Genomic DNA, 26,103 nt, shown 5'->3' with positions numbered 1-26,103 from the left:
TTTTTTCCCATTTTGTTTGTCTGCAATTTGTTCAATAATCTCATTCCCCTTATAGCCCTGTTTTTTTTTAACTTTTTTCCACAGTCCCGCGATCATATCGCAAGAGAGCCGCCCAAATATAGATGACTGTCTGCATTACTCAGCCTTATCTTTTAATAATGCAGCCTCGCCTATTGCCCCTTTGATTTATGTCTGCATACTAATGTGCAAAGGGTGGGAGAGAAAGCTTTGCAAGTGGTTCACAATCGGCCTTTTTACAGTATTACAGCTAAAACCATAAACGTAAAAATATACTTCGATTTCCTCTTGCCGGATATCAGTGCTACAAGACTTGTTAACAACACAGTAAATGTGTGCTTGTCAGTATGAAACGTTCTCCTCCTACTAAGTACAGTGGTTCAAGTGTTCCCAACATGTGACAAGTACGCATCTATTTTGCCGCAGCTTTCGGGAACCTTCACCCATTTGAGCCTATGCACTTATTTGTATTCAGGCAGTTCTACTGTAATAACCTGACTCTGCTTTCAAATTTATCATTCATTGACACCAGTCTTTATGGAGCTCTAACCTCGCCTCCTTTCATCTGAAAGATTTGTCTGCAGATTGAACGGCAATTATTTTATCCTGATGATGGGCACTTTAGGATATGACTTTTAGGAGTATGATCATCTTAATGTAGGTCATACCTCTCCCCTCCAGTAAACTCGCTTTCTTCAAAGTCCTCAAAACGTAATTATGTGACTACTCAAAATCCTATAATGCATTTACTTTAAAGCAGCTCTGCACTCTACCATGTACATTTTTCAAGCACTAGGCCAGTTTATAATCCGTTTTGTATCATTGATGCTACAATATTTTCCTCCCCAAGTCCTGCTGTTTTCTTTGCAGCATACATGTCAATATCTGTCGGAGGACTCTGCTGTCCCATAAGAGCAGCTCAATACAGTAATTGTAGCAGTATCCCTTTATACATTGTGCGATGCACCTGTACCTGGTTGTGTTTTTTTGCCACAAAAGAGCACACACGTTAAATGCTTCAATGCTGCATCTGGCTTTTCCACAGACCCTGGCCTCCTATCCCTGCATAGTAGGTGCATCAAAATGGCGACTGGGTTTTTAATTGGAGATTTCTTCAGTAATGTCGGGGGCATTAGAGCTGTCTACGATTGTGGCCAGACATCTGGCATTTATTGCAAAAGCATTTCCACTATCCAATTATCCAGATTAAAAAGCTCTTACTGTATTGTAGATATGTTCTGTAAGCCGTTAACCTTCATGTAAGTCGGCGTTGCAGCTAGTTAATTAGTTAAGGGAAACATTTTGCTAGTTTTACAATTTGCTTCTGATGGCTAAGTACATGGCCCTGTAGTGCTTTCTGAGTTTGGTCACCGTTTCGGCGCGTTTCTTGGATTTCTCGTTGACTGGAGTGCTGTTATGTCGTTGTGTTCGGATAGGGAATGTTGATTTGTTCAGTATATTTTTTTGTGTGATTTTTTCCCCACATGCGTTAGTGGGGTGATTGTGATATGTTCGAGCCTGCCAGAGTTCCGTGTCATGTACTTTGTGTATGGATGCCTGTGCCATCTGACTGATTATTTCATTCCATGAAGGGGAGCGTTTGATAATTCTTCGGGCTGGTGTCTATGCTGCTGAGGCATAATTTGCCAATAGCACTGACGTCCTCTTGTGTGCTGTGATTGGCATATTCTGTAAGGTTGTGTGTGGAGTGGTGAGCGCCCTCTAAAAGTCAATAAATAGCCGCCAGTAAGGCTTTGCTACGCTGATGTATGCCTCCGGTTGTGATGGGAACTAAGTCAGATATGTCCTTAACTGATTGAGGGACGGTTGCTTGAGAAAAGTGGTTTGGTGTGTGGGGTTTGGCTACCCAATGCTTAGCATGTAACTTTGGTACTGTGTTTTGTACATGTGAGTTCTGAGAGATCTTTCTGCTGTGCTGATGGGTGTTTAGGGATGTATAGAGGTAGACCGAAAGCGATGGGTAATATACTCTCTTCGCTTGTAAGTGTTGTTGCAAGACCCTTGATAGATGACTATAGGGCATATTTGTGCTTTGTTGGATGCAAGAAATACCTGCAGGTGATAATGTTTTGGGTTTAATAATGTACTCTCCTGCGGGAGCAGTGCAAATAAACATTTTGTCAGGTTGATGCTTAAGAAATAAATTTGATGTAATGATTGGTGGTACAGCACAGTTGCTGTCAATTGGTGTGATATAGCCCTTTTACATTCTACAAATATTTACAGGTTTTACTGTATTAGTCAGGTTTTTAAGAGGAATTCCTTTATCTGGTCCAGTTATGAGCTTCAAAATGTTTTTTGGAGTTTCTGGGTGTGCCGATGTGTACGAGATGGCTCTGGCAGTCAGCTAAGACTAGCACTGCCACTTGTTTATTTCAGTCTGAGATTAGTGTGCGTTAAATTGATGATACATACAAACTATTGTACAACGGATGGAGGAAGTTCCTTTTCAGCGTTAGACGTTGAAATTGATGTCTGAGAGCTACTTGAGTTTCAAGAACCCAGTTCCATCTGTAAGGGAATAATATTTACTACAAAATGACAAGTGTGATATAGAAAGGTCTCTGAGAAATATTGTTCCCATGGATTCATTTAATCTATTATTGCATATTAAGTATCTCTATTGCCCACCCAGACAATATTAAATGAAACCGCTGGAATTATTTGGATCCTAGAGAGATGTATAGAGGGAGTGTTGGGAATGAGTCATGTTTTAGGTGTGGTTGCAACTCTGAACGGAACTAATACCGAGCCTCAAGGTTTAATCATGCTCTTATTCTAAGGAACATGCATTGAGTGTTGAGAGCGAACCAGATTGCAGGAGCATAATTGCAGTTGTAATGTGAGTGTTTGTGTGATCAGCCCAATTTTGATTTAGCTCAGATTGAATTGGTTCATAGCAAAATAATTGTGAGGTCAACCAAAGAAACCAGTTAAATAGAACATAGATATTTATCGGAAAGAAACACGTTTGTGTTAGATTCCTTACCTTAGAATATCCCCAGGCGTCAGACTGGATCCGGAAAGTTTTCATCAGCAGTACCCCTGAGCGTTGCTAGGCGTCGTCTACAGCTCCGCGTCAGTCGTCGTGATTGCCGGGATGACGTCGTCTGAGTACTTAAACGCTGCCCTCGCGCGCTGACGTCGGTTCTTCGTTTTTCCGCGCCAGCAAGCGCAGATCTTGGAGGAGCAGTACTCTTAGTCATTTTTTTTTATCTCTTCTCGAGTCGACCTTCCACTCGCGGTGCCGGTAGGGATGCCTGGTTTTAAACCTTGCGAGGACTGTCACCGCTTGATGTTGGTGACCAACCCCCACCGTCGGTGCATTTATTGTCTCGGGCCGACCACGATAAGTCGTACCCCGACTGCCGGGCCTTGACCTCGAAGGCTAGACTGGAGCGGTCCCGTAAGTGACTTGAGCTCCGGCAGTCGGCTGCGCGCCGCTCGAGGTCCCGGTCAAGGAGGAAGTCGAGGGACCGGTCGTGGAGCCGCGGTCATCACCGCTCAACGAGTCAACACCACTCGTCGGGCTCAGTCCTCAGGTAAGTCGAGGCACTCGAAAAAGAAGTCGAAGAGGTGTCATCGCTCTTCCGACTCCCCCCTTCGCTCGCGCGACGCGGCCAGGGGTTCGGGCGACACCGCCCATGCGGCTCCGCCGGAGCCGCAAGCGCCGCATCCAGCTCCACACCCGCCGGTCCCTGGGCTGCACGCGACGCCGGAGGAGATACGTGACTTCCTCATGGCCATGAGGACTCACTTCCCTCCGTCGGACCCTGTCGAGGTGCCAGCGGCTTCGTACCTGGCGCCGTCCTCTACTTCGTTCCTCACATTGCAGGACCCTGCAGGATCGGAGCCCGGATCCTGGTTGTCGCCAGTCGACCTCATGACTCCTCCACTGGCGCTGACCTTGAGGGTGTCGCCCACAGCTCCATCCCCGGACGGCGTCGTCCCCAGCCCCGGTCCGGCGTCGAACTGGCGCTGCCCAGCGCCGCCCAGTGCCGTCTCCGGCACCGATGGGTGAGCAATTCACCTATGACCCGGCTCCATCATTTTTCCCTGAGTATCAGGAGATGGATGACGAGGGGGACTGGGAGGGGTCTGAGGACCCTCTGGCACTACAGTGCCAGTTGAGCCAGGACTGGGCAGACGAGCTAAGAGAGGCAAGTGGTCTGGACACTTCGCCTGACACTGGATTCGTCTCTCCTCCCTCCGTGGCTACGGAGGAGGGGGCTGCTTACAGCGTGGGGTTGAACAGGGCGGCCAAGGCCTTGGCTCTTGAGCTCCCTGTCGTGGCCGTGAGGGCTAACCTCCTCACTGAGGTGCTCAAACTGCAGGCAAGCTCCTCAGAGCCTCTACTGCCATTCAAAGAAGCCCTCACCGACAATCTATTGGGCACCTGGTCCAACCCCTCCAGAGGCCTCCCTGTGGATCAGAACGTGGCCCAACGTCACCGCCTGGCTCTGGGTGACCCTAGCTTCCTCTCTGTTCACCCCAACCCAGTGAGCCTGGTGATCCAGGCCTCTACCTCCCAGACGGCATTCCCGACCGCTCCTCCGGATCGGGAATCCAAAAAGGTACAATCAGTTTGGGAAGAAACTGTTCTCCTCCTTGAGTTTTGGGGCTGCGGTCTGTCAACACCGCCTGCCTTTTGGGCCATTACACCCACTCTCTGTGGGATACAGTTGCAGAGGTACTGCCACAGTGCCCGGAGGAGGCCCGGGCAAAGCTCACCCAAGCCGTTGCGGAAGGGCGGGATGCAGAACGCTATTCCATACGGTGTGAACTCGACACAACGGACTAGCTGAGTAGGGCGATTACAACGACGGTGGCGGTTCGCAGCCACGCCTGGCTGAGGTCCGCCAACTTTTCGGGGGATGTCCAAGCCACCCTCACGGACATGTCCTTTGATGGCTGTCGCCTCTTTGGCGACAAGACGGATAGTGCGCTGGAGCGTTTCAAGGACTCCAGGGCTACAGCCAAGTCCTTGGGACTAGGCCAACGCCAGCAAACCTCTGCTTTTCGCTCCTTTGGTGGCCAAGGAAGGGGTGCCCCCACACGTCTAGCCAGCCACAGACCCAGGCTCAACGCAGACGTGGTTACCGCCGTGGCGGTACCGGGGGACACCGACAGGGTCAGTCCACACCCGCCCCTGCAGCATCTGCCTCTAAGCCGTTGTAGTCCGGCATTTCAGGCCCATTTGTCGCCAGTGGGGGGGCAGGGTCCGCCATCACCTCCCCCACTAGCGTACCATCACGTCGGACAGGTGGATAATGCAAGTCGTCCCAAGGGGCTACTCCTTCCCCTTCGATGCGACCCCTCCAGCCATGCCACCGCAGTACCACCACATGTTGGAGGATCACTTGCACCTTCTGCAGGAGGAAGTTACGGCCCTCTTGGCCAAGGGGGCCATTGAGCGTGCTCCTGGGCCAGAAGTAGGATGTGGCTGCTATTCCCACTACTTTCTGGTACCCAAGAAGGGCAAAGGAGGCCTCCGCCCTATCTTGGACCTACGGAGTGTCAACAGCTTCCTCCGGAAGGAGAAGTGCAAGATCTTGACTTTAACTCAGGTCCTAGCCGCACTGGACCCAGAAGACTGGTTGGTAGCGTTGGACTTGCAGGATGCGTATTTCCACATTCCTGTGCTGCCGGCCGACCAGCGTTACCTGCGGTTCACGGTAGGGCACAAGCACTTTCAGTTTTCCGTGCTCCCCTTCGGCCTTACCAGCACCCCACGGGTGTTCACGAAAGTGATGGCGGTGATTGCAGCACATCTGCGCAGATTAGGGATTTAAGTCTTCCCCCATCTTGACGATTGGTTGTTGAAGGTGGGCTCGCCCCAGGCAGTAGTCTCCCACCTCCAGACTACGGCCGACCTCCTGCACTCGCTGGGGTTCTCCATCAACGTGTCGAAGTCGCACCTGTGCCCCTCTCAGAAGCTCCTTTTCATCTGAGCGGTTCTGGACTCATGGCAGTTTTGGGTTTATCCCAGCGAGCAGCGGGTTCGGGATATTCAGGCTCGGATTCCGATCTTTCAGCCTTTATCCCGGGTCTCGCTCAGGTTGATGCTGCGGCTCCTGGGGCTCATGGCCTCCTGCATCTTTCTGGTGCATCATGCCAGGTGGTGGATGCGGGCTCTGCAGTGGGACCTCAAGTTCCAGTGGGCACAGCATCAGGGCAACCTGTCCGACCACGTCCTGATCTCGGAGGGCACTGCGAGCCAGTTGCAATGGTGGCTCACGAACCCGCAATTGGGTCAGCGGCAGATCTTTCTCCCTTCCCCAACCGGAGCACGTAGTGGTGACAGATGCGTCCCTCCTGGGATGGGGGGGGGGTCACATGAGAGAGAGGGAGATCAAAGGCCTCTGGTCTCCGGCGGAGTCCCGGTTCATATCAACTTTCTGGAGCAGCGGGCTATCCGTCTTGCACTGAAGGCATTCCTTCCCTCTGTCCGGGTAAGTGTAGTGCCATGTGGTACTGTAACAAACAGGGCAGGGTGGGGTCGTGGACCCTCGGTCAGGAGGCTCTGCGCCTCTGGACATGGCTGGAACATCAGGGCATCACCTGGTGGTTCAACACTTGGCAGGTTCCCTGAACGCTAGGGCGGACGACTCAGCCGCCGGTGCATGATGGATCACGAATGGCGTCTGAACTCTGACGTGGCGCAAGGTCTCTTTCAGCAATGGGGAGAGCCTTGGTTAGATCTATTCGCCACCGAAGAGAATGCGCAATGTCATCAGTTCTGCGCGTTGGAATTTCCAAGGCGGCACTCGCTCAGACGCTTTTCTTCGCAAGTGCAGCTGCGATCTGTTGTACGCCTTTACGCCTACACCACTTCTGCCCAGAGTGCTGAAGATCAGGCGAGACTGGGCCCAAGTCATCCTTGTGGCTCCGGACTTGGCATGAAGATACTGGTATCCCGAGCTACTCAGTATGTCAGTCGATCCCCCGATTTGTCTGCCTCTTCAGGAGGACCTTCTGTTGCAGCAGCAGGGGACGGTCCCCCACCCGAACCTGTCCAGTCTCACCTACATGCGTGGAGATTGAGCAGCGACAGTTTAGGCCATTTGACTTGCCTCCTGAAGTCTGTGATGTGATTCTGGCAGCCAGGTGTCCATCCACAAAGAGTACACCCCTGCAGGTGGAACAAATTTGTGGCATGGTGCACAGCAAAGGCAGTGGATCCACTCTCTGCCCCACTTTCAGAGGTTCTCCTCTTCCTTTTGTCTCTTGCCCAGCAGGGCTCTGCTCTGGGCACTATCAAGGGCTACCTCTCGGCCGTTTCAGCCTCTTAAGGCTTCCTGATTAGCCTTCTCTTTACAAGTCCCCTGTTGTAAATAGATTCTTGAAAGGCATCACACACACATGTTCCCTCTTGTAACATTTGTGATGCCTCAGTGGGACTTGAACCTTGTTTTGACTTTTCTGATGTGCGCCTTTGAGCCACTTCATAACTGTCCTCTTCGTCTTCTGACTCTTAAAACTGCATTCCTGGTTGCTATCACCTCTGCCAGGAGAGTGAGTGAGCTCCAGGCTCTATCTTCAAAACCTCCTTTCCTCTCTGTCCATCCGGACAAGGTTGTTCTGAGGACTCGTCCTTCTTTCCTGCCCAAGGTAGTCACAGCCTTTCAAATCGGGCAGTCCATCACCTTGCCCACCTTCTTTCCGCCTCTGCATCCTTCGAAGGAGGAAGAGAGGCCCCCACCGTCTGGATCCAAAACATGCGCTCTCCTATCTAGATCGCACATGCGCGCCTATTCCACTCTGGCCACAGCGGCTAGTACTGCCTGGTTTGGGGTGTCTCCTTGCAGGACATCTGTCAGGCAGCTACCTGGACCTCGCTGCACATGTTTGCTAGGCACTACTGCCTGGACAGCCAAGTCCGGAGAGATGGCTTTTTCGGCCGCTCTGTTCTCCAGGACTTTCTGTTGTGATCTTGGTTTGCAGACCCACCACCGGGGTTGGCATTGCTGGGGTATCTATTCTAAGGTAAGGAATCTAACACTAACGTGTTTCTTTCAGATGCGCAAGTTACTTACCTTCGGTAACGATATATCTGTAAAACATTAGTTAGTGGTAGATTCATTACCACCCCACCCATCCTCCCCGTTCTGCGAACCGATATCTAGGTTTAAGGACATCCCTTTCAGGGCCCTAGTTTCATGGCACCAGTGTCAGTTTCTATCATGGCTCTGCGTTACTGGCGCGGAAAGCTATGTACAGAACTGACGTCAGCGCGCGAGAGCGGCGTCTAAGTACTCCGTCATCCTGTCGATCACAACACCCGACGACAGACGCGGAGCCGCAGACAACGTCTAGCGACGCGCAGGGGTACTGCTGACGATAACTTTCCGGATCCAGTCTGATGCCTGTGGATATTCTAAGGTAAGGAATTTAACACGAACTAATGTTTCTTACAGATATATCGTTACCGAAGGTAAGTAACTTGTGCACTCGATTCATGCTTCAAAGTAGGTTCAGACCTTGCTCGTTCTTGTCCTTCTTGCGAACCAGAAAGAACCGGGAGTACAGACCTCTTCCTCTCTGAGACAGAGGTACATCTTCTATCGCCCTTTTCCTTAACAGGACATCCGCTTCTGCCTGAAGCTCGCGCAGCTGAAACTGCGAGCCGACCGGGGGAATAGCCGGAGGAGGGCTGGTGAACCGAAGACTGTATCCATTGCAAACAATATTCAGCACCCACTTGTCCTGAGTAATTTTTCTCCACTCTGCCAGAAAAAGTTGTATGCTTCCCCCTACCGGAGTGGGTAACGGATCCGGGGGAAGTAAGTTCCTAGGGCCTAGACCCCGCCTGGCCCTTGGGCGCTGGAGCTGACTGCTGGCCTCCCCTGCCCTTCTGCCGCTTCTGGAACGGCTTACAGAACGGCTGCTGCTGTTGTGAGTGCCCGAAGCCTGTCCTCGTCCACGGCCTTGTCCGCCGAACCGCCGTTGGAAGGGGCGGTACTGCTTCTTGGTCTCTTTGGGCTTCTCCAGGCCCACAGCCGTCAGCGTTTCTGCCTCCGCCTTCATGCGGGCCATTTCATCATCCGCATGCTTCCCGAAGAGGGTCTCACCGGAGAACGGTAGATTGGCCACCCTCTGCTGTGCATCCGGTTTCAGGGACGTAAGCCGGAGCCAAGCGTGGCGCCGCTGGTTGATCCCGTGGCAAAATCCGTGAGCCGCCAACAGGGAAGAGTCCGCAGCCGCGCTGATTATCTGGTTGGCCACCAGCATCCCCTCACTCAGGACTTCCATGAAGTCTTCACGCTGCTCCCGGGGCAAATGCTCCGCAAAGCGCTCAAGGGAGTCCCAGAGGGCGCGGTCGTAGCGTCCCAACAAAGCCGTGGCACTTGCCGCCTTCATGGAGGTAGCGGAAGTTCCACAGACTTTCCTCCCCGCCGAGTCCATCCACCGAGATTCCTTGTCCGGGGGGACCGTGGAGGTCGGAGTGGTGGCATGCTGCTTGCGGGCCGCCGTGACGATGACGGAGTCAGGCGGGGGCTCAGCTCTCAAAAAGGCCGGATCCGAGTCGGGAGCCCGGTACTTTTTTAGTAATCTCGACGGAGCCGCCCTCGTCACCGCCGGGTGAGAAACAGAGCCATAGCCGGTTCTTCCAGGCCCGGCACCAGGGGCAGGAGAGGACGAGACAGATGCTTCTGATGTAGAGTCTCGAAAATGACCGATGTCTTTGGCGTAGGCACTGTCAGGGATATGCCCAGCTTCGCCGCGCCCCTCAACAGGACGTCCTGAAAGGCAACCAGGTCATCTATCGGGGACACTCTGGTGTCCGGCGACCCCGATAAGGTAGGGGAATAATCCCTAGTCCCAGAGGACCTCGTGTGTGAGCGCGATTCGCGCCTCCTATGGCGGTGCCGCGATCGCGTGGATGATCTGTGCCGCGATCTCTCCTTCCGCCCAGAGCGAGAGCGTGACCTGCCAGCTCGTGGGCGCTCCTTTGGTTTACGTGGGGGGGTCTTCCGTGGTTCCTCACGGGGTTTCTTCGGTTCCTCCCAGGGTTTTGGTTTCGGAGTCCCCTTAGGAGGAACAGGCAGGGACGGCAGGGAAGTGGACCTCGGCGGAGGAACCTTCGGCTGCGGTGTGGGTCCATGCGGAGGGATCGGAGGTGGAGAGGGATCTCCCGAAGGCAGCGGTGGTTTGGGTGGAGGGTCCTCCTTAGGCACGGGGGGAGGAGTAGGAGTCCTGGGCCGAGACGGAGTGTACACTTCCTCGTACACCGAGCCCGGTGACCCCTTAGGCGAGGGGTGCGGAGAGCCATCCCCATCTGCCGGCGACCTCTTCCGTTTGCGACCTCCACTGGAAGCAGCGTGACTCCTGGGACTAGAGTCCCTCTTCCGCCGTTTAGGAGAGGGTGACCTACTCCTCGACGCTGACCGCTGTCTGCTGGACGCAGAGCGACGCTTCTCCGGCGTCGAATGACGTCTCCTGGACTCCGGCGTCGAACGCCGTCTCCTCGGCGTCGACCCTCTTCTCCTCGGCGTCGAACGCCGACTCCTCGACGTCGACCTCCTCTTCCGCGACAACTCCCGCCGTCCTCTCGACGACGAGCGCCGCCGTCGTCTTGATGTTCCCGACGTCTAGGAGCCCCTCGACGTCGATCGGCGGTGCCGCCTCGACGGCGATCGACGGTGTCGCCTCGACGACGACAGACGGCGTCGCCTCGACGGCGAGCGTCGGCGCCGCTTCGACGGCGAGCGTCGATACACGTCACTGTGTCTTCGCCGACGGTAGGAAGATCTCGACGTCGACGACGATGAGGACGTCGACGGCGGCTTCGACGTCGGCTTCTCCTTCGCCGTCGAGCCATCCCGCCGTCTCGACCCAGAGCCCCGGGGAGAAGGGGAGCACGGCGTCGTCATCCCTCTCGACGCCGTCGATGCCATCGACGCCGACGGAGAATGGGACCGATTGCTGGACTTCCTGCCCCCGGGGAGCCCCCCAGGGGCCTCAGCAGAGGCAGAGGGGGGCCCAGACCCACCTGCAGCCCGCAGTCGCCTATCCTCCAGGCCAGCCAGCCTGATCTTCAATCTGTCCCTCAAGGTCCGAGCAGAAAGCTGCTGGCAGATACCCTTCAGCCTCAGAATTTATCACTGAAGGACTGATACGTGTTTGAAATTTGTATTAGAAGCGTAAACATCTTATAATCTTCCAATCATACTGGGGCAGCACCCCCTTCTTTCCATCCAGTTTTCTCATTCCCTCCAATTTGTACTGAAGGGCCTTTGTTGAAATGTCAGCACATCTATGAACCTCGAAGTCATGGTTCCACACATCTAACCATTGTTTCCACATATTGGTGCCATGGGTACTTTAAGATCAACAGAGTCCCGACTGCATTTGGATGTATTTGCATTCATGGGATCCTGATTTAATGAAGAGTGCATTTTTGGGAATCGATTTTAACACTGTTAAGCAGCCGAAGGCAGCTGTAGTCCAGATGTTATAGGGATGGGGCATGGTATGACGGCATGCCATGACGGCTGATGTTCACTTGCACATTCATTGTCTTCATCTTTTGGAACGGAAGTCAAAAAGAGTGCATTATGTCATTTGTGAGACCCATTGAGACTGGTGTTGGGAGTTGCATTGGCAGCAAAGAAAGACCTCACTGGGCATTCAGTGGCTGGTTGTCATGCACGGGTGATCATGGATGCATTAATAGAGCATATATAAATGGTATGTATGAAGGTAAATACTGTATGCTCTAGTTCTGAATGAAGTTGAAGTGGCCCTTGGCAGCCTATTGGTTCTATTTAAGAAAAGCAGAGTTTGAAAGAAGTTGGTTTAACAAACTTGTTTAATGTTCTCCTCCCTTTAATCTTTGACAGAAAAAAGCTAAAGGCCAGGAGATATTTGATCAAATCATGTTGTATTTGGATCTGATCGAGAAGGATTACTTTGGACTCCGGTTCATGGATTCTGCACAAGTGGCGGTAAGTCGTGGTTGCTGCGTAGTGGACTGCAGATGTACGGTTATTTGGGTATAAGTAACATTTTAGTGAGATGCATGTAATAATGCCTCTTGTGTTTAGCTTTCTAATTCTTAAATATTTTTGCAGGGTAAGCACCTTAGGGCTGATATGTTAAAAGTGTGTCTGACTTACTGCAGGATTTTAATGTCTGTGCTTTTTCTTGTAGTCCGTTTTGTCATTGTTTCCTCTTCCAAGAAAGGTATTGCCAAAATAGAAGAATTTAATGGCTATGCTGTTCTTGATGCCACGTCTTAAAAATATTTTTTGTGCTGAAGTTTAAACCAAATGACTTGCTGTGAAAAAAAATGGGCAGGAGTTTCCTTACTTATGTGTATCTGACCTTTTATTGTTTTGTCATATTCCAGAGATAATCAAACTAGCAGTAGAGGGAATTCATTTTGAGGGTAGATGGTCATAGAGTTGCATTTCCTTTATCGTCTCTAATCCATTATTGGTTTAAAAATTATTGGGGAATGTTTCAATTGTTTTTGAAATCCCCAGGCCTCTTGTATTATAATCCTTTATTGCTGTGAAAGATGAATTGGTAACGGGATGTGACCACAAAGTCTTGGCCATGATTGATTCTTGGGCAGGCTGATCATTTGCATATGCATCACCTTTGGGAACCTTTTCTCTGGAGAATGCATTCTAGAATAGGCTAGAGGCTGGCTCAGGAACATTAGTTTTGAAGTGACCCTGAGTCATGGAGTGAGAATAGCCATATTTTTTGGGCTGTTGTAGTTTTGAAATATTGCGATTCAGTTGGATAGTGGCACAAGGAGGTGCATTGCACCTCGTCCCCGCCCTCCCCCCACACCATCTTGTATGGTTAGTTCATGTACCACAAGCCGGATATTTTTAATTAAGCGATCGGAATGCATACATTGCCTTGCACTGGGTTAACAACCCGTGTTTCTTAAATTTACAGAAATATGAAGCAAGTGGGAGTACAGAATGTGTCCTCCCACTGTTCCTCTCTTTATGCTCCTCCTTTTTTTTCCCCTCCCTCTTTTGGACAACTTGACCACTATAGAAAACGAATGAGATGACTTTGTTTATGCCATGACTGCTTTTTTAGGTCTTGTGGCGTTAACCGCGCAAAGCGCGGTCTCGCCACAGACCTATTGTTAGCGACTCTGCTTTCCAGGAGACAAGACTGGCCACGCGCATGTGAAAGTCTGAATTGAGCGGGCCACGCGCATGTGAACGCGAACGCGCGTTCCATTGAGCAGCTTATGGTTCCCTTCCAATGCGTGCTTAGAGAGACAGTGCTTTCACTTTGTTTAAGTTTCGTTTTTACTGCTGTCCAGATGGCTCTGGGAGTGCGCGGTTAGAGCGACAGTGTTGCCAGCTTTCATTTTCTTTGCACACACGCAGAGACATACACATACGCACACACACTAGCGCACATACATGCACGCATACACACGAGCGCACAGACACCCCCCCCCGCTGCACACACACACGAGCGCGCGCGCACACACACACACACACCAGCGCGCACACACACACACACCAGCGCGCACACACACACACCAGTGCACAGAGACACCCCCCCCCTCGCCACCCCCCACTTCAAATAAGCCTCACTCACCTCACTCCGGACTTTAGCCGCCACCGCGGGGCTCTCCCTCTGGCATGGGAGCCCCGCGTCACCACTGCTCCTTTGGCTGGGCACTCTGTGGGCGCGGGCTTCCAGCAGAAACTGAAGCCCCGCCCCACGGCAGGTTTCGGCAGTGCACACACACGTCTTTTCCTGCTTCCGCTCATTCCGCTCTCTCGCCCTGGGGTCGCATATCTGGTATGGGTTTTACCTTTTTTTTACAATAGGGATTGTTTTTTTATTGTCATATATGTAATGCAAATTTGTACAGCGCAAACTTTACCCGAAGGTGTTGCTCGTTATTACTGGTTTGGCCCTAGAACAGCCTGATAGGGGGACATCTTTTTCCGACTGCTGAACACTTTGTACGTTGTGGGCTGAACTCTCCTCACGACCCGTGTGATTCTTCCCGAGGGCTCCCGCTGCGGGGCAACAGGTGGAAGAGAGCCCGTGAGAGTGAAGCGGGGTCCGGCCTGTACTGCATGGATCCTCTCCCGAGCTTAGTCCAGAGCTTAGACTTAAACGTGCAGCTGAGGCAGCAAAGTCCTTACATTGAGAAACTTCACTGCATTTATGCAGCCAGGTTGCCCCCAGTAAAAAGAAGGAAGCACCGTAACAGCTGTGAGCCCATGCCTAAGGTGCATCATCAGAGCTGTGTGAATAATAACAGCTGTGAGCCCATGCCTAAGGTGCATCGCAGAGCTGTGTGAATAATAGCTGTGAGCCCGTGCCGGAGGTGCATCATCAGAGCTGTGTGAATAATAGCTGTGAGCCCGTGCCGAAGGTGCATCATCAGAGCTGTGTGAATAACAGCTGTGAGCCCGTGCCTAAGGTGCATCAGAACTGTGTGATAACTGCGTCAGCCCCGTGCGTGAGGTGCATCATCAGAGCTGTGTGAATAATAACAGCTGTGAGCCCGTTCGTGAAGTGCACCATCAGAGCTGTGTGAATAATAACTGCGGCAGCCCCGTGCGTGAGGTGCATCATCCACATTGCTCAGGTCACCCAAATTCCTGCACTCTCTACCACACTGCTTTCAAAAACAGCACATTCTTGCACACACTCTCACTGCTCACCAATTCAAAGTTTGCTAAAAATGTTATGCACCGCATTGCCATACACAATGCCAATAACTCAAACTTTAATGCTGCGAGACCTATTGCATTGTAAATGCTTGTCTTTCTCTGCTTCCGACTAGGTCTCTTGGCAGTTGCAAAAGATCACCTGTCTTTTCGAACTGAAGTATTGGACTTTATCTGCATTTAGTGTTAGTCCGCTTTCAGTGGCTGGCCTTTGCAATGCCTGCATAGGCTATCCAGGGCATTGTCACTTGAGTCATCTTATCAGTGGCTTACTCCTTCAGAGTGTATTTACTTCATCAGGGTGAGATTAATTACGTGTATGATGTATTCAGACTTGTGCAGCAGGTGTCCTTGGTCTTTTGAAATTTCAAAGACCTGTACAACATAGATAACAACAGTAAAGCCAGTAAGAGTGCCACCTCCTGTGATTCTGCTTTGCAGCTAGAAGTTAATGGGATTATCCTTTCTTAATGACATTTTATGGTCTGAAGTAAGACTCCTTGGATCCCTAAAAAAGTATTCACAGTTAATGGTACTTCAGAGGGCAACCCACTCTGGTTTGCCAGGCTTCAGTTTGGTCACATTTCAGGACTATTTCTATGAAATCTCTGCAGTTCCAGCTTATTAATTTTCTTGCAAGTTTAATAGGTCACTGCTGGTAGACCCTGATACGACATGCCAACAGCCAATTCCCTTCCTACATGCCCAATACAACTCTGGTACCACTTGACCAGATTAAGCAAGCAAAGCACATCTCCATTGCAAAAGATCCATGAATAACTCTCGAAGTTCTCAAAGTAAAATTCCTTGTGTTATCTAAAAGAATGAACCTTAGTGGTAAATCCTTATCCCTTCATTGCATGTTACCTTCTGTACATTGTCCAACCTTTTTTTTTTAAACTCTATTAGTGGCTACATCGTACAAATTATGTCTTATCATTGCCTTTAGTTACATAATGCAGTCCATTTAGCTTTTTTTGTTATTCGCCTCCACCTCCTAGCAGGCTGCATACTGGTGTCTAAGCAAGTATCATTTCCTAAGCAGCGGGAATGCTAACCAGAAGTACCTTCGTATAGTATATGCAGGAAAGCAGCAATGTGTTCATCAACACTATGCAGCACAGCTTTTTATGTCCAAGCGTGCCTGGGCTGATCACAATTACTCACGCCTTAAATCCGTCCCGCCTCCCTCAACCTTCCCACCCCCCACCCTCACGTCTCCTGGTGCTTCCAATCTAGAGGATTACATCTCATTATTGAGGTCTCAAGTAACTGAACAAAGAGCATATAGTCCATTTGGCTCCATCCTGCGTGGCTCTGGGGTCCCACACATTCGCAACCCATTCGCCACACTCATAGCCCAGCCAGTCCTTTATCACCCCTCTGCTTGCGATGGTACTAATTCCATCTCTTCTAGGTCTAACAACATACGCTCCCAATCCTGTGCAATTGGGTACTTCCGCTGCCCTCTTTTCTCCTCTCTGCGCAAGACTGCTCCCTCTGCCTTACCCCATTTCAGCAAATCAGAATGCCACACTGAGTCCGGGGGGTCTAGGAGATTTCCATCTCATTGTTAAAGCTCTGATTGCCAGCAGTAGAGCCATATCTAGGAATTTCAATTGGGCCTTATGGTGTTTGGGACGTTTACGATGCCCCACTAAACAATATAGTGCAGTCTCTAATACCGGCAGGGCGGTGACAGTACGCAGTGTGGTGCAGACCTCCCACCAATATCTTCGCAATCGTGGACACGCCCAGAGCTTATGAAGAAAGTCAGCCTCATCCATCTTACATAATCAATCAATCACGTCATTTGTATAGCGCACTACTCACCCGGAAGGGTCTCAAGGCGCTGGGGGAGGGGAAAGTTGCTGCTCGAACAGCCAGGTCTTGAGCTGCTTCCTGAAGGCGAGATGGTCTTGGATTCGCCGAAGGTGGGTGGGGAGGGAGTTCCACGTCTTGGCTGCCAGGTAGGAGAAGGATCTTCCTCTGGCGGTGGCTCTGCGGATGCGTGGTACGGTGGCGAGAGCGTGGCCGGTCGATCTTAGCTGGCGGGTGGGCGTGTAGAAGGTCATGCGGTCGTTGAGGTACTTGGGGCCCAGGTCGTGGAGAGCCTTGTGTGCGTCCAACCTTAGAGGTTTTTTGTAAAGAATTGCTGATGTTGGTGTTGCCTAAAAGTGTTCTTTCTATCAGAACATGTCTAGCCCCAAGTCAGTTGCTGGCTAGAAAATGTAATTGACCTAGAAGCCTTTTGTTCCCCTCTAGGTTTACTCTTCAGGCTCTTGGTGTGTAACGCTACCACCTTGCATGGCAGTACTAACTAAGCACCTCCATTTTTAGGTCTTTCCTGAGACCGCGCATGCACTGTTTTATTTTTTTTCCAGTGCTTGCACTTTCAGAGCAACCTTTTAGTTGAAGCACTCCATAAGAGTGCATGTGTTTGCAGGTGACTTCCTCGTGTACTTCTACCCTCGTGCCTCTTCATGTTGTTGCATGCCCCCATCCCACTCTGTTCCAATGCTTTTTTAACTTTCAACCATGGATGCGTTGCAGCAATTATGTATAACTGGGGAATTTCATTGTTTCGTCTGGTTTTTAAAAACATTTTTATATTGTGTATGTATGTGTGTATATGTATATGTGTATATGTATGTATGTATATATGTGTATATGTATGTATGTGTATGTATGTATGTATATATGTGTGTGTGTATGTATGTATGTATATATGTATATATGTGTGTATGTATGTATGTGTGTGTGTATGTATGTATGTGTGTGTGTATGTATGTATATATGTATGTGTGTATGTATGTGTATGTATGTATGTGTATGTATATATGTATTTGTGTGTATATATGTGTATATATGTATGTGTATGTATATGTGTATATATGTATGTATATATATGTATATATGTATGTATTTGTATGTATATATGTGTATATATGTATGTATATATGTGTATGTATATGTGTATATATGTGTATGTATATATGTATGTATATGTATATATGTGTATGTATATGTGTATGTATATATGTATGTGTATGTATATATGTATTTGTATGTATATATGTGTATATATGTATGTATATATGTATGTGTATGTATATGTGTATATATGTATGTATATATATGTATATATGTATGTATTTGTATGTATATATGTGTATATATGTATGTATATATGTGTATGTATATGTGTATATATGTGTATGTATATATGTATGTATATGTATATATGTGTATGTATATGTGTATGTATATATGTATGTGTATGTATATATGTATGTGTATGTATATATGTGTATATATGCATATATGTATGTGTATATATATGTATGCATATATGTATGTGTATGTATATATGTGTTTGTATATATATGTGTGTGTATGTATGTGTATGTGTATATATATATATATATGTGTGTATATATATGTGTGTATATATATGTATGTGTATATATATGTATGTATATATATATGTATATATATGTATGTGTGTGTATATGTGTGTATATGTATGTGTATATGTATATGTATGTGTATGTGTGTGTATATATCACCTCTGATCCCCTGGACTCAAGTAGTCACCACAGAAGTCACGGCACCACAGCAGCTGAGTTAAGTTTCAAGTTTTTTTATTTCACAAACACCACGTGCATTCAGCAACAGGACGGCCTACGCGTTTCGACTATACTTAGTCTTCAACTGGACCATAGAGTCCCTGGTGTCTAGACAATTTATGTTGTGCTCTGTGTTAGGTACCCTTGTTAGTTTCCATACCCTTTAAAAACAACTAGACTACCAATTCTGAGTGAGAAATCACGGCATATTGCGGTCGCCATTTTTTACACCTTGAGTCTATTGTATGTGTATGTATATATGTGTATGTATATATGTGTATATATATGTGTGTATGTATATATGTGTGTATGTATATATGTGTGTGTGTATATGTATGCGTGTGTGTATATGTATGCGTGTGTGTATATGTATGTGTCTGTATATGTATGTGTATATGTGTATATGTGTATATATGTATGTGTATATATGTATGTGTATATATGTATGTGTGTGTATGTATGTGTGTGTATGTATGTGTATATGTGTATATATGTGTGTGTATATATGTGTGTATATATGTATATGTATGTGTATATATGTGTATGTGTGTATATATGTGTGTGTGTGTGTATGTGTGTGTGTGTGTGTGTGTGTGTGTGTGTATGTGTATGCATATGTGTGTGTATATATGTGTGTATGTATATGTTAATATTTCACTTCTGTTCTTGGATTTTCGTCACAATAAAATACACTGAACATAATCTTCAAAAAAGTTATTTACAAAAGTTTAAGCTATTGCCATTATAAATTACAATAACTTTTATTTTAGTATTAATTATTCAAAAAAATTAAAAGCCATTGTTATTTGTAATATAAATACATCTAAGTCACATAAATACAACACATATTGCAATACGAATGCTATAGGTGTCACATTTGCAAAAGTTAAAGCTATTGGCATTGTAAATGACAAAGCTATTAATTTCGCTGTTTTTAAAACCAACACATCAATAAAAAAATTGTCATTTACAATACCAATAGCTCAAACTTACCTAATGCGAGACCTATTGCATTGCAAATGTTTGTTACAGAGGCAGTCTCATAGAAGGAAGCACACTCTGAATGCACGGCATTCTCTTATAAAAAGTGAGGCAATAGATTTTTGCATTCTACCGTAAGAATTATAGGTGTTGCCAAGTCAAGTCAAAAGATGTTGCATTTCCTAATGGACGCAAGGGCCCCCTGTGGTAGTCCAAAAATAAAACAGCCTGTTATTAAATCAAACTTAAGGGGGATGTAAGCCCACTCAGGAGGTTTCTCTTCTTCCCCTTCTCTCGTTAACTATATTTTCCCTTTTGAGTCCCTGTGCAGTTTTTGTCCTTCTCTATTCTTGAATCCACTCTTCCCCAAAATGTCTCTCTGGCTACCCTTCCACCTCATCCCTGCCTGTGATCTCTTGCTCGTGTTCTCAGCCTCACAACTGCTCTCTCTCTACCCCACCATCTCTTTTGTGAAGTGTATGTCTTTTATTTATTTATTTATTCATTTGTAGAGCGTCTGGTTACACCACCGGTGTGTCCCTGCGCTAAGACATAGGCTCTGAAAGATGCGACTGCATGGTGCATTGCTAGTCGAATTGTAATTTATCAGTTTTAGCGAACAGCTAGGTCTTTTGCTGTCTACTTTCGCATGGCTCTGTTTTTGGGGCAATTGGCAGGGTGTTCCAGATTTTTGCCGCAATGTACCTGAAAGAGCATGCCCCCATTCTTGCTCTGAATATTCTTGGTACTGTCACCAGTGCCTTCCCATAGACCTTAAACTCCGTCCTGGGGCGTATTGCGTTAGTAGTGGTTGCAGTTATCTTGGGCTATTCTTATTCTGCTGCATATCCCATCCCTCTTACCTTCTTCTTGTCTTTGGGCCCCACCCGCTCTTACGCAAGGGTTTTTTCTCTCCATGGGAATCCCATCTCTCTCACCTTTTCCCCCTGAAGACTGTCTCTAGGTCCTGCTCTCTTCCATGAGGTGTCTTTCTCTTCGTTTACAGGTATCCCATCTCACTTTGTGACTCATCTTTTGCCCCTGTGCTCCACCCTTTCCTGTTAAAGGTCTTTCTTTACCGTCTCAGCCTGCTAGCCTCTCATACTTTCTCCACTGCAGACTGTCTCCGTTCTACGGTCAGTCTTGTCTCATCCTGCTATGTCTTCCTTTTCTGTTTTTCACTCTTTCCCCGCATTTTGTCTGTCTCTATAGCCTCTCATTATCTTCCTTGAAGTCTTTCTCTCCAGTCTAAACTTGCCAAGCACCACACATACGCATTGCTCACTCTTGCACAGTTGCACACTGGTCCAGTCTCAAACCTCCTCTCGTCCCTTAAATGCCTTACTCTCTTACCTCAACTTGCCAGGTATCCCTCAATTGCTCTTTCCTCGCTGCAGCTCCATCCTCTCTCTCTCTCTGCACCATCCCTTTCGGGGTTGCCTGAAGCATTTGTTGTCCCTGCCTCAGCCTCTCATATCTCCCTTCACTTCCTGTGGTGTCTCCATTTCATTCTGTCATGTTATCCGCATACACCCACTTCCCCTGTACTTGCTTGCCTGTCCTGCCCACCCCATTCTGCTTCCAAAAAAAAAGCTCGGACATACGGCACCAGCGTTGGCTGTCATAGCATTTTTTTTAAGCTGTACTTTTAGGCATACTTGTATTCCATTGGGATTCATGCGTTATTTCAGAGTAGTAAACTAGAGACCTGGCAGGCTAAATTATGTTTATTTATGTGAAACTTAACTATTTCATAACTGTTTTTTCCGGAGTGCCAGGTTTAGCTCCTTTTTCATCAAACAAACATTAGGTCATTGTTTGGCATTCATGGTCATCCTGTTGCTCGAGCTATCTTTGTTTTTCTCCAGACTGGTTCGTGAGCGCATTGTGTAGCTATTCATGCGGCACAGCACCATAATAATGTGCACCATGGCGAAACACTCATTAAGTCCCCAAAAGCAAGACCTATTGGCTATTCCAATGCTTTTTTGAACTGCAGAAACTGAGCAATGTAATTGACTGGCCGCAACTGGAAGTAAAACGTACTGCAAAACTGTGCAAGCTTTACTGGTTGAAGCTTGCACAGTCTTGAGGTGCCATGGATGAGATGCTGAATCACAGGAGTACTGCTGTTATGCAATACAAATATTAAATATTTATGTGGTGGGAGCTCGGTGGGGAAGTTTGTAGGGGCAAAGTTTAACTTTGCACATAGGCCCTTAAGTGTAATCAAAGCTGGGTTGCAGCTTGCTGCCAGTGTCCGTCTCCTAAGTTTTAATGGGACCGGTTTTGACTATCTATTCCTTTATGGAACCCAACTTTATTTTTATTTTTTTGTTTAAATCTGTTTTTATTGACTTTTGATTTTACATATTCATGAAAGGCAACATACGTTTTGAAAGCCATCTATACATTGGGCTATCTACCAATATTTGAGAAACATTACTGTTGAGTGAATGTTAAGCATATCATGTATACCTATGATATCGTTTGTTCAGGAGCAAGCCTGGCCCTAGCGCGGAATCCATTTCACAAAGGGCAGAGGTGGCAGTTCAATTATAGCATGGTTCCATTAGTACGTTGTACAGAGTCCTTCCAGATCATTCAGCATGGGCTTCTGAACAGATGTTATAAATGAGAACAAATAAAACCAACAACAGCATTGACCGGTATTTGCATGATAATCCTTCTCATTGCTCCCCCACACCCATCGTCCCACTGCGCATCACCAACCTGGCAGTTGCCCCCACTCTCTGGTTGCGGCTGTGTCCACTCTGTGTCAAGTACTATATTTGTGTATTTGGGATATTACGGCTGTCCACTGATGGGGCGCACGACACTCACTACGGGTTCGCATCCCTATATCCCGGGCTGTCCCCCAGGGCCGTCCTCCATTTGCTGTAAGGCTCGGAGTAGTCCCTCCCACTGGGTTGCTATGTGCTCCTTCCGCAGCTGCAGTGTTTCTTCCCACAGGATGGCAATTCCCTCTGCTTTGGCTCATGCTAAAAGCGAGTACCTCCACACCTGTGTGTGTGGCTGATCTTGTGACTTCCCCCCGCTTAGTTAAAAGCCGCTTGGCGACCACTAGTCCCAAGTCAAGAAACCGGGATTTCACTTTTGTGGCCGGGGTTCTAGGAAAATGATGTATTAAGTAAACCGTCCATTCAAAGGGTATATCGCGGCCTGTGCATACATGTAATAGCATGCGGGACTGTGTGTCAATATGTGCATAGTTTGTGACAACCCCAAAGAGTGTTTAAGTCTAGCCCCGGGTGCGGCTCATCGGGGACATGTTGCATCCGTACGGTGGAAGTACCTGTTCGTCTCTGGTGTAAGATAGGCTCTGTGGACAATGAACAATTGTATTTGTTGAAACCTCATGTTTCTGGGTATAAGTACTGGGCTCTTAATTTTCCTTTCCCACTCCTTGTCTGCCAGCTGTCGCCCTAGATCTAGTTCCCATTTGCAACGAAGTGGATCTAGACTTATCGCTGCATGTGTTTGGAGTGACGCCATAAACCAGTGAACCAGATGTCTGCCTCTCCCCATGATATGGTAAGGTGCTGGCTCGGTTCTGTTGTCATGTCCCCCCATCTGGCAGTCAGTGTCGCTACCAGCAAGCGTGCATTAGGAATTGCCCCGGCTGCAGTCCCACGTCCTCCACCAGGGACTCGTATGGTATAAGTGTGCCATCCCAGTATAGATCTCCCAGGGTCTGTATGTCGGCCTCTCGCCATTCCGTGAGTGATAGATGCGAGTGCCCCGGGCTTACTAGGGGATCCCTCCAATGGTATTGCTGGTGCATAGGGGACAATAGCTCTGGTGAGATATAGACTCCTGAGATAGCATTTGTACGCCACCGCTAGTAGGAGCGGCGCCAGTGGTGCGGCTTTGGTGGCTGGGTGAAAGTCTGATTAATTGCTCCAGGGAGTGCGGGGGTAATGTGATCTCAGTGTCTTCACGGCCCCTATTCGCAAGCTAGCGGGCTATTCTCTGCAGTTGTGCCGCCAAACAATAGTGCTCAAAACAAGGCGCAGCAAGACCCTCCTGGTTGGTAGGCAGATATAATTTCGTTAGTGCCATTCTGTGTTGGGCGTTCCCCCAAAGAAAGTCCCTGAACAGTTTAGTGAGTGTAGCAAAGAAGGCTGCAGGAACATATATGGCAAATTAACAAAGTAATACAGGAGTCTGGGAAGGATCACCATCTTAGCAAGTGCCACCCTGCCAGTGAACGTTAGCGGGAGCGTGTTCCAAAAGTGTACCTGCGATTTGAATGCTGTTAAGGCCCTTCCCAGGTTTCTGTCAAACCGGTCTTTCGGTTAGCGGTATATCTGAATTCCCAGGTATCGGAAAGTGTCCTCCCTCCACTGCATTCTTGTACCATTGAGGGTATATCCCGGGTCTTGGCTTCCCTCCCCGAAAGCATAGATAAAAGACTTGCTAGCATTCACTTGGAGTCCCGAAACGGTGGCTATGTTGTGCAGTGTACGTGCCAGTTGAGACAGTATGTTTTCTATGGCTTACGTAAACCAGTAGGCCGTCCGCGTAGAATGACACTTGGTGCACCGCATCACCTAGGGGTATTCCATCTCCCAGTGTTGCACGCAGTGGGGCCGCTAGGAGTGCTATCGCCAGCGCGAACAGGAGGGGTGACAGCGGGCACCCCTGCCCGGTACCTCTGCATATTGGTATGGCATCAGATGTATGGCCCCAACCGCACCTGAACTGTGGGATTTTTGAATAAGTCGACCATCTGAAGAAATCCCAGGCCCAGCTCATATCCCAGCAACACTGCCGACAGGTAGCTCAATTCTAAGCATTCAAATGCCTTTTCCAGGTTCAACATGAGATGGAACCCAACTTTCATGGCCGTGGGATTTTGGCATCTGGTCAGCACGTGGACTTCAATTACTTTGGAGGTTCACAGGTGAGAGGCTACAAGAAGGCACGCGAGCCAAAGTAGGCAAACTATTTGGGAACTTTGGGGAATGTTTGTATTTAAGTTGTATATTGGGTAATACTGGCAAGTGAAGCCGCCATGTTTCATAGCTGCCAAGGTTTCAGATTTCTTTGTGTGACATTATCATAATTTCAGTGCATTTATGAGTGACATTTCAACGATTGAGTGGCGCTTTCTCGTGAGCAAGATCAAGCCATGAGGCCGAGGGAAGCCTATTAATATCCAAAATTACACCCATTTGAGCAACAAGAAACTCCAAGAAGATCTTGAAACTGCTGCAAAGCACTAGAAATCATTGCCAGCCTTTGGCCTTCTCTCTGCCGGAAATCAGTCGGAGCATCAGGACTCCTGGGCCTCTTTCCACGTGACGTGGGCACCCAGCCCTACAGGAAGGATGAGGCTCCCACATGAACAAGACAAGTTACACAGGGATCCAGGCATCTCAGCTGCCAAAGTGTCACACAGGCCCCCTTGACAAGCGCATGGACGGGCTGGGCACCCTTTTGCATTATCCCACAGGCTCAAGCCGTTACCGTCAGAAACCTGTCAAAATTACCCCCAACGGTTTTGAGAAATAAACCTCAAACGTAAGGTGGGCCGAAACACACACACAGCCCAGGCCACGGCCAGCAGCCTCGCCTGCAACCATGCAAGAGGGCAATGCAGAACTTCTGAGCTACAGTGAGTTCTGTAACACGTCACCAATGGCACCCACTGACTTCAGGCAGCTGTTGATCGCACGCTGCGCCTGCCAGACAAAGGGATATAATTATTTGTAAATATTATAACTAAACACACGCCCACTCTGGTACGTGGCTGCACTCCACTCACTAACAAACTTCACTTGCTGTAGCACGACTTCGTTGACCTCGGAGCCAGCTGTAAGTTCCAATCCTTGTAAATTGGGACACCTGAGGTGACGTGAGTGATTGTCTGCGATAATGAGGCAAAAACCAAAAAGCGCCTGGGAAGGTCATTGTAATCCACTGCTGACTCATTTCGTGCTGAACTGGTGCTGTATTTGAGATGCTGGTAAAATGCATATATGTTTAAGACATTGTCAAACGCAGCTTTTGTTTCTGTTTGCCATTTCCACACCTCATCAGGAGTAGTATGCACTATATAAATGCAATCTCAATAACCGTTACACTTAGTGCCCGTGTTCATGCTTTTATTAAGAGACTTAAGTTTTTTCCAATAGTTAAGTAAAGCAGGGAAAGATTTCACCAAGATCACGCAGCACTTACAAGCTGACCTGTCACATTCACGTTCAGTTGAGAAGTTTGGCTAATTATATTTCTAAATAACACATAAGGCAACCCAGTATAGAGGGCAAACCATTAGCAATTAAAAAAAAAACTTGCACCATACACAACACAGTTGTGTAAATTGTAAGAGCTGTCAACAGCATGTGCAGATTCCAGAACTTTATCCCTCATCATCATGGCCCTTTCTTATTAATAGCCATCAAGTCCCCTCCTATCATATGCGACACGTGCATTAGCCACAGCTGACACGGGTAGTGTGTATTGTTTACATTGCAGTAGCGGCTACGATCTGAGTGAGGCCTGTTAGAAAATTATTGTATAATATCAAAAACGTGCCCTGACCCTCAAGCCTTTTACCTTAATTTAGAGTTCCAGCATGCCAGTGTGTGATCTGCTCAGCCCCTCTCGGTTTTAAAAACAAACACTTTGAATTGTGGGACTTGTAGTTTGTTTTCCCATCAGGAGTCTTGAAGGCATAGCACGCAAAGCATCCATCAGCGGTCTGCTAACAGTAGTGCCCACACAAAACTAGACGCTGTTTTCATACTGTCTGG

At 48.2% G+C, this 26,103-nt stretch overlaps 1 protein-coding gene across 1 annotated transcript in view; it reads left to right on the top strand.

Moving 5' to 3' along the window:
* Positions 1–26,103, top strand: part of EPB41L5 (erythrocyte membrane protein band 4.1 like 5) — a 1,452,967-nt gene that overhangs the window by 223,032 nt on the left and 1,203,832 nt on the right. Inside the window, exon 3 of the mRNA XM_086957110.1 lies at positions 11,883–11,987. Coding sequence (XP_086813236.1) covers positions 11,883–11,987 — 105 coding nt within the window. The remainder of the gene's footprint in view (positions 1–11,882; positions 11,988–26,103) is intronic.

Source organism: Lissotriton vulgaris, chromosome 2_1 (genome assembly GCF_964263255.1).
Source record: "Lissotriton vulgaris chromosome 2_1, aLisVul1.2, whole genome shotgun sequence".
Taxonomy (NCBI): Eukaryota; Metazoa; Chordata; class Amphibia; order Caudata; family Salamandridae; genus Lissotriton; species Lissotriton vulgaris.
Note: the sequence above shows the minus strand (reverse complement) of the source record. Positions and strands in the feature narration are given on the sequence as shown.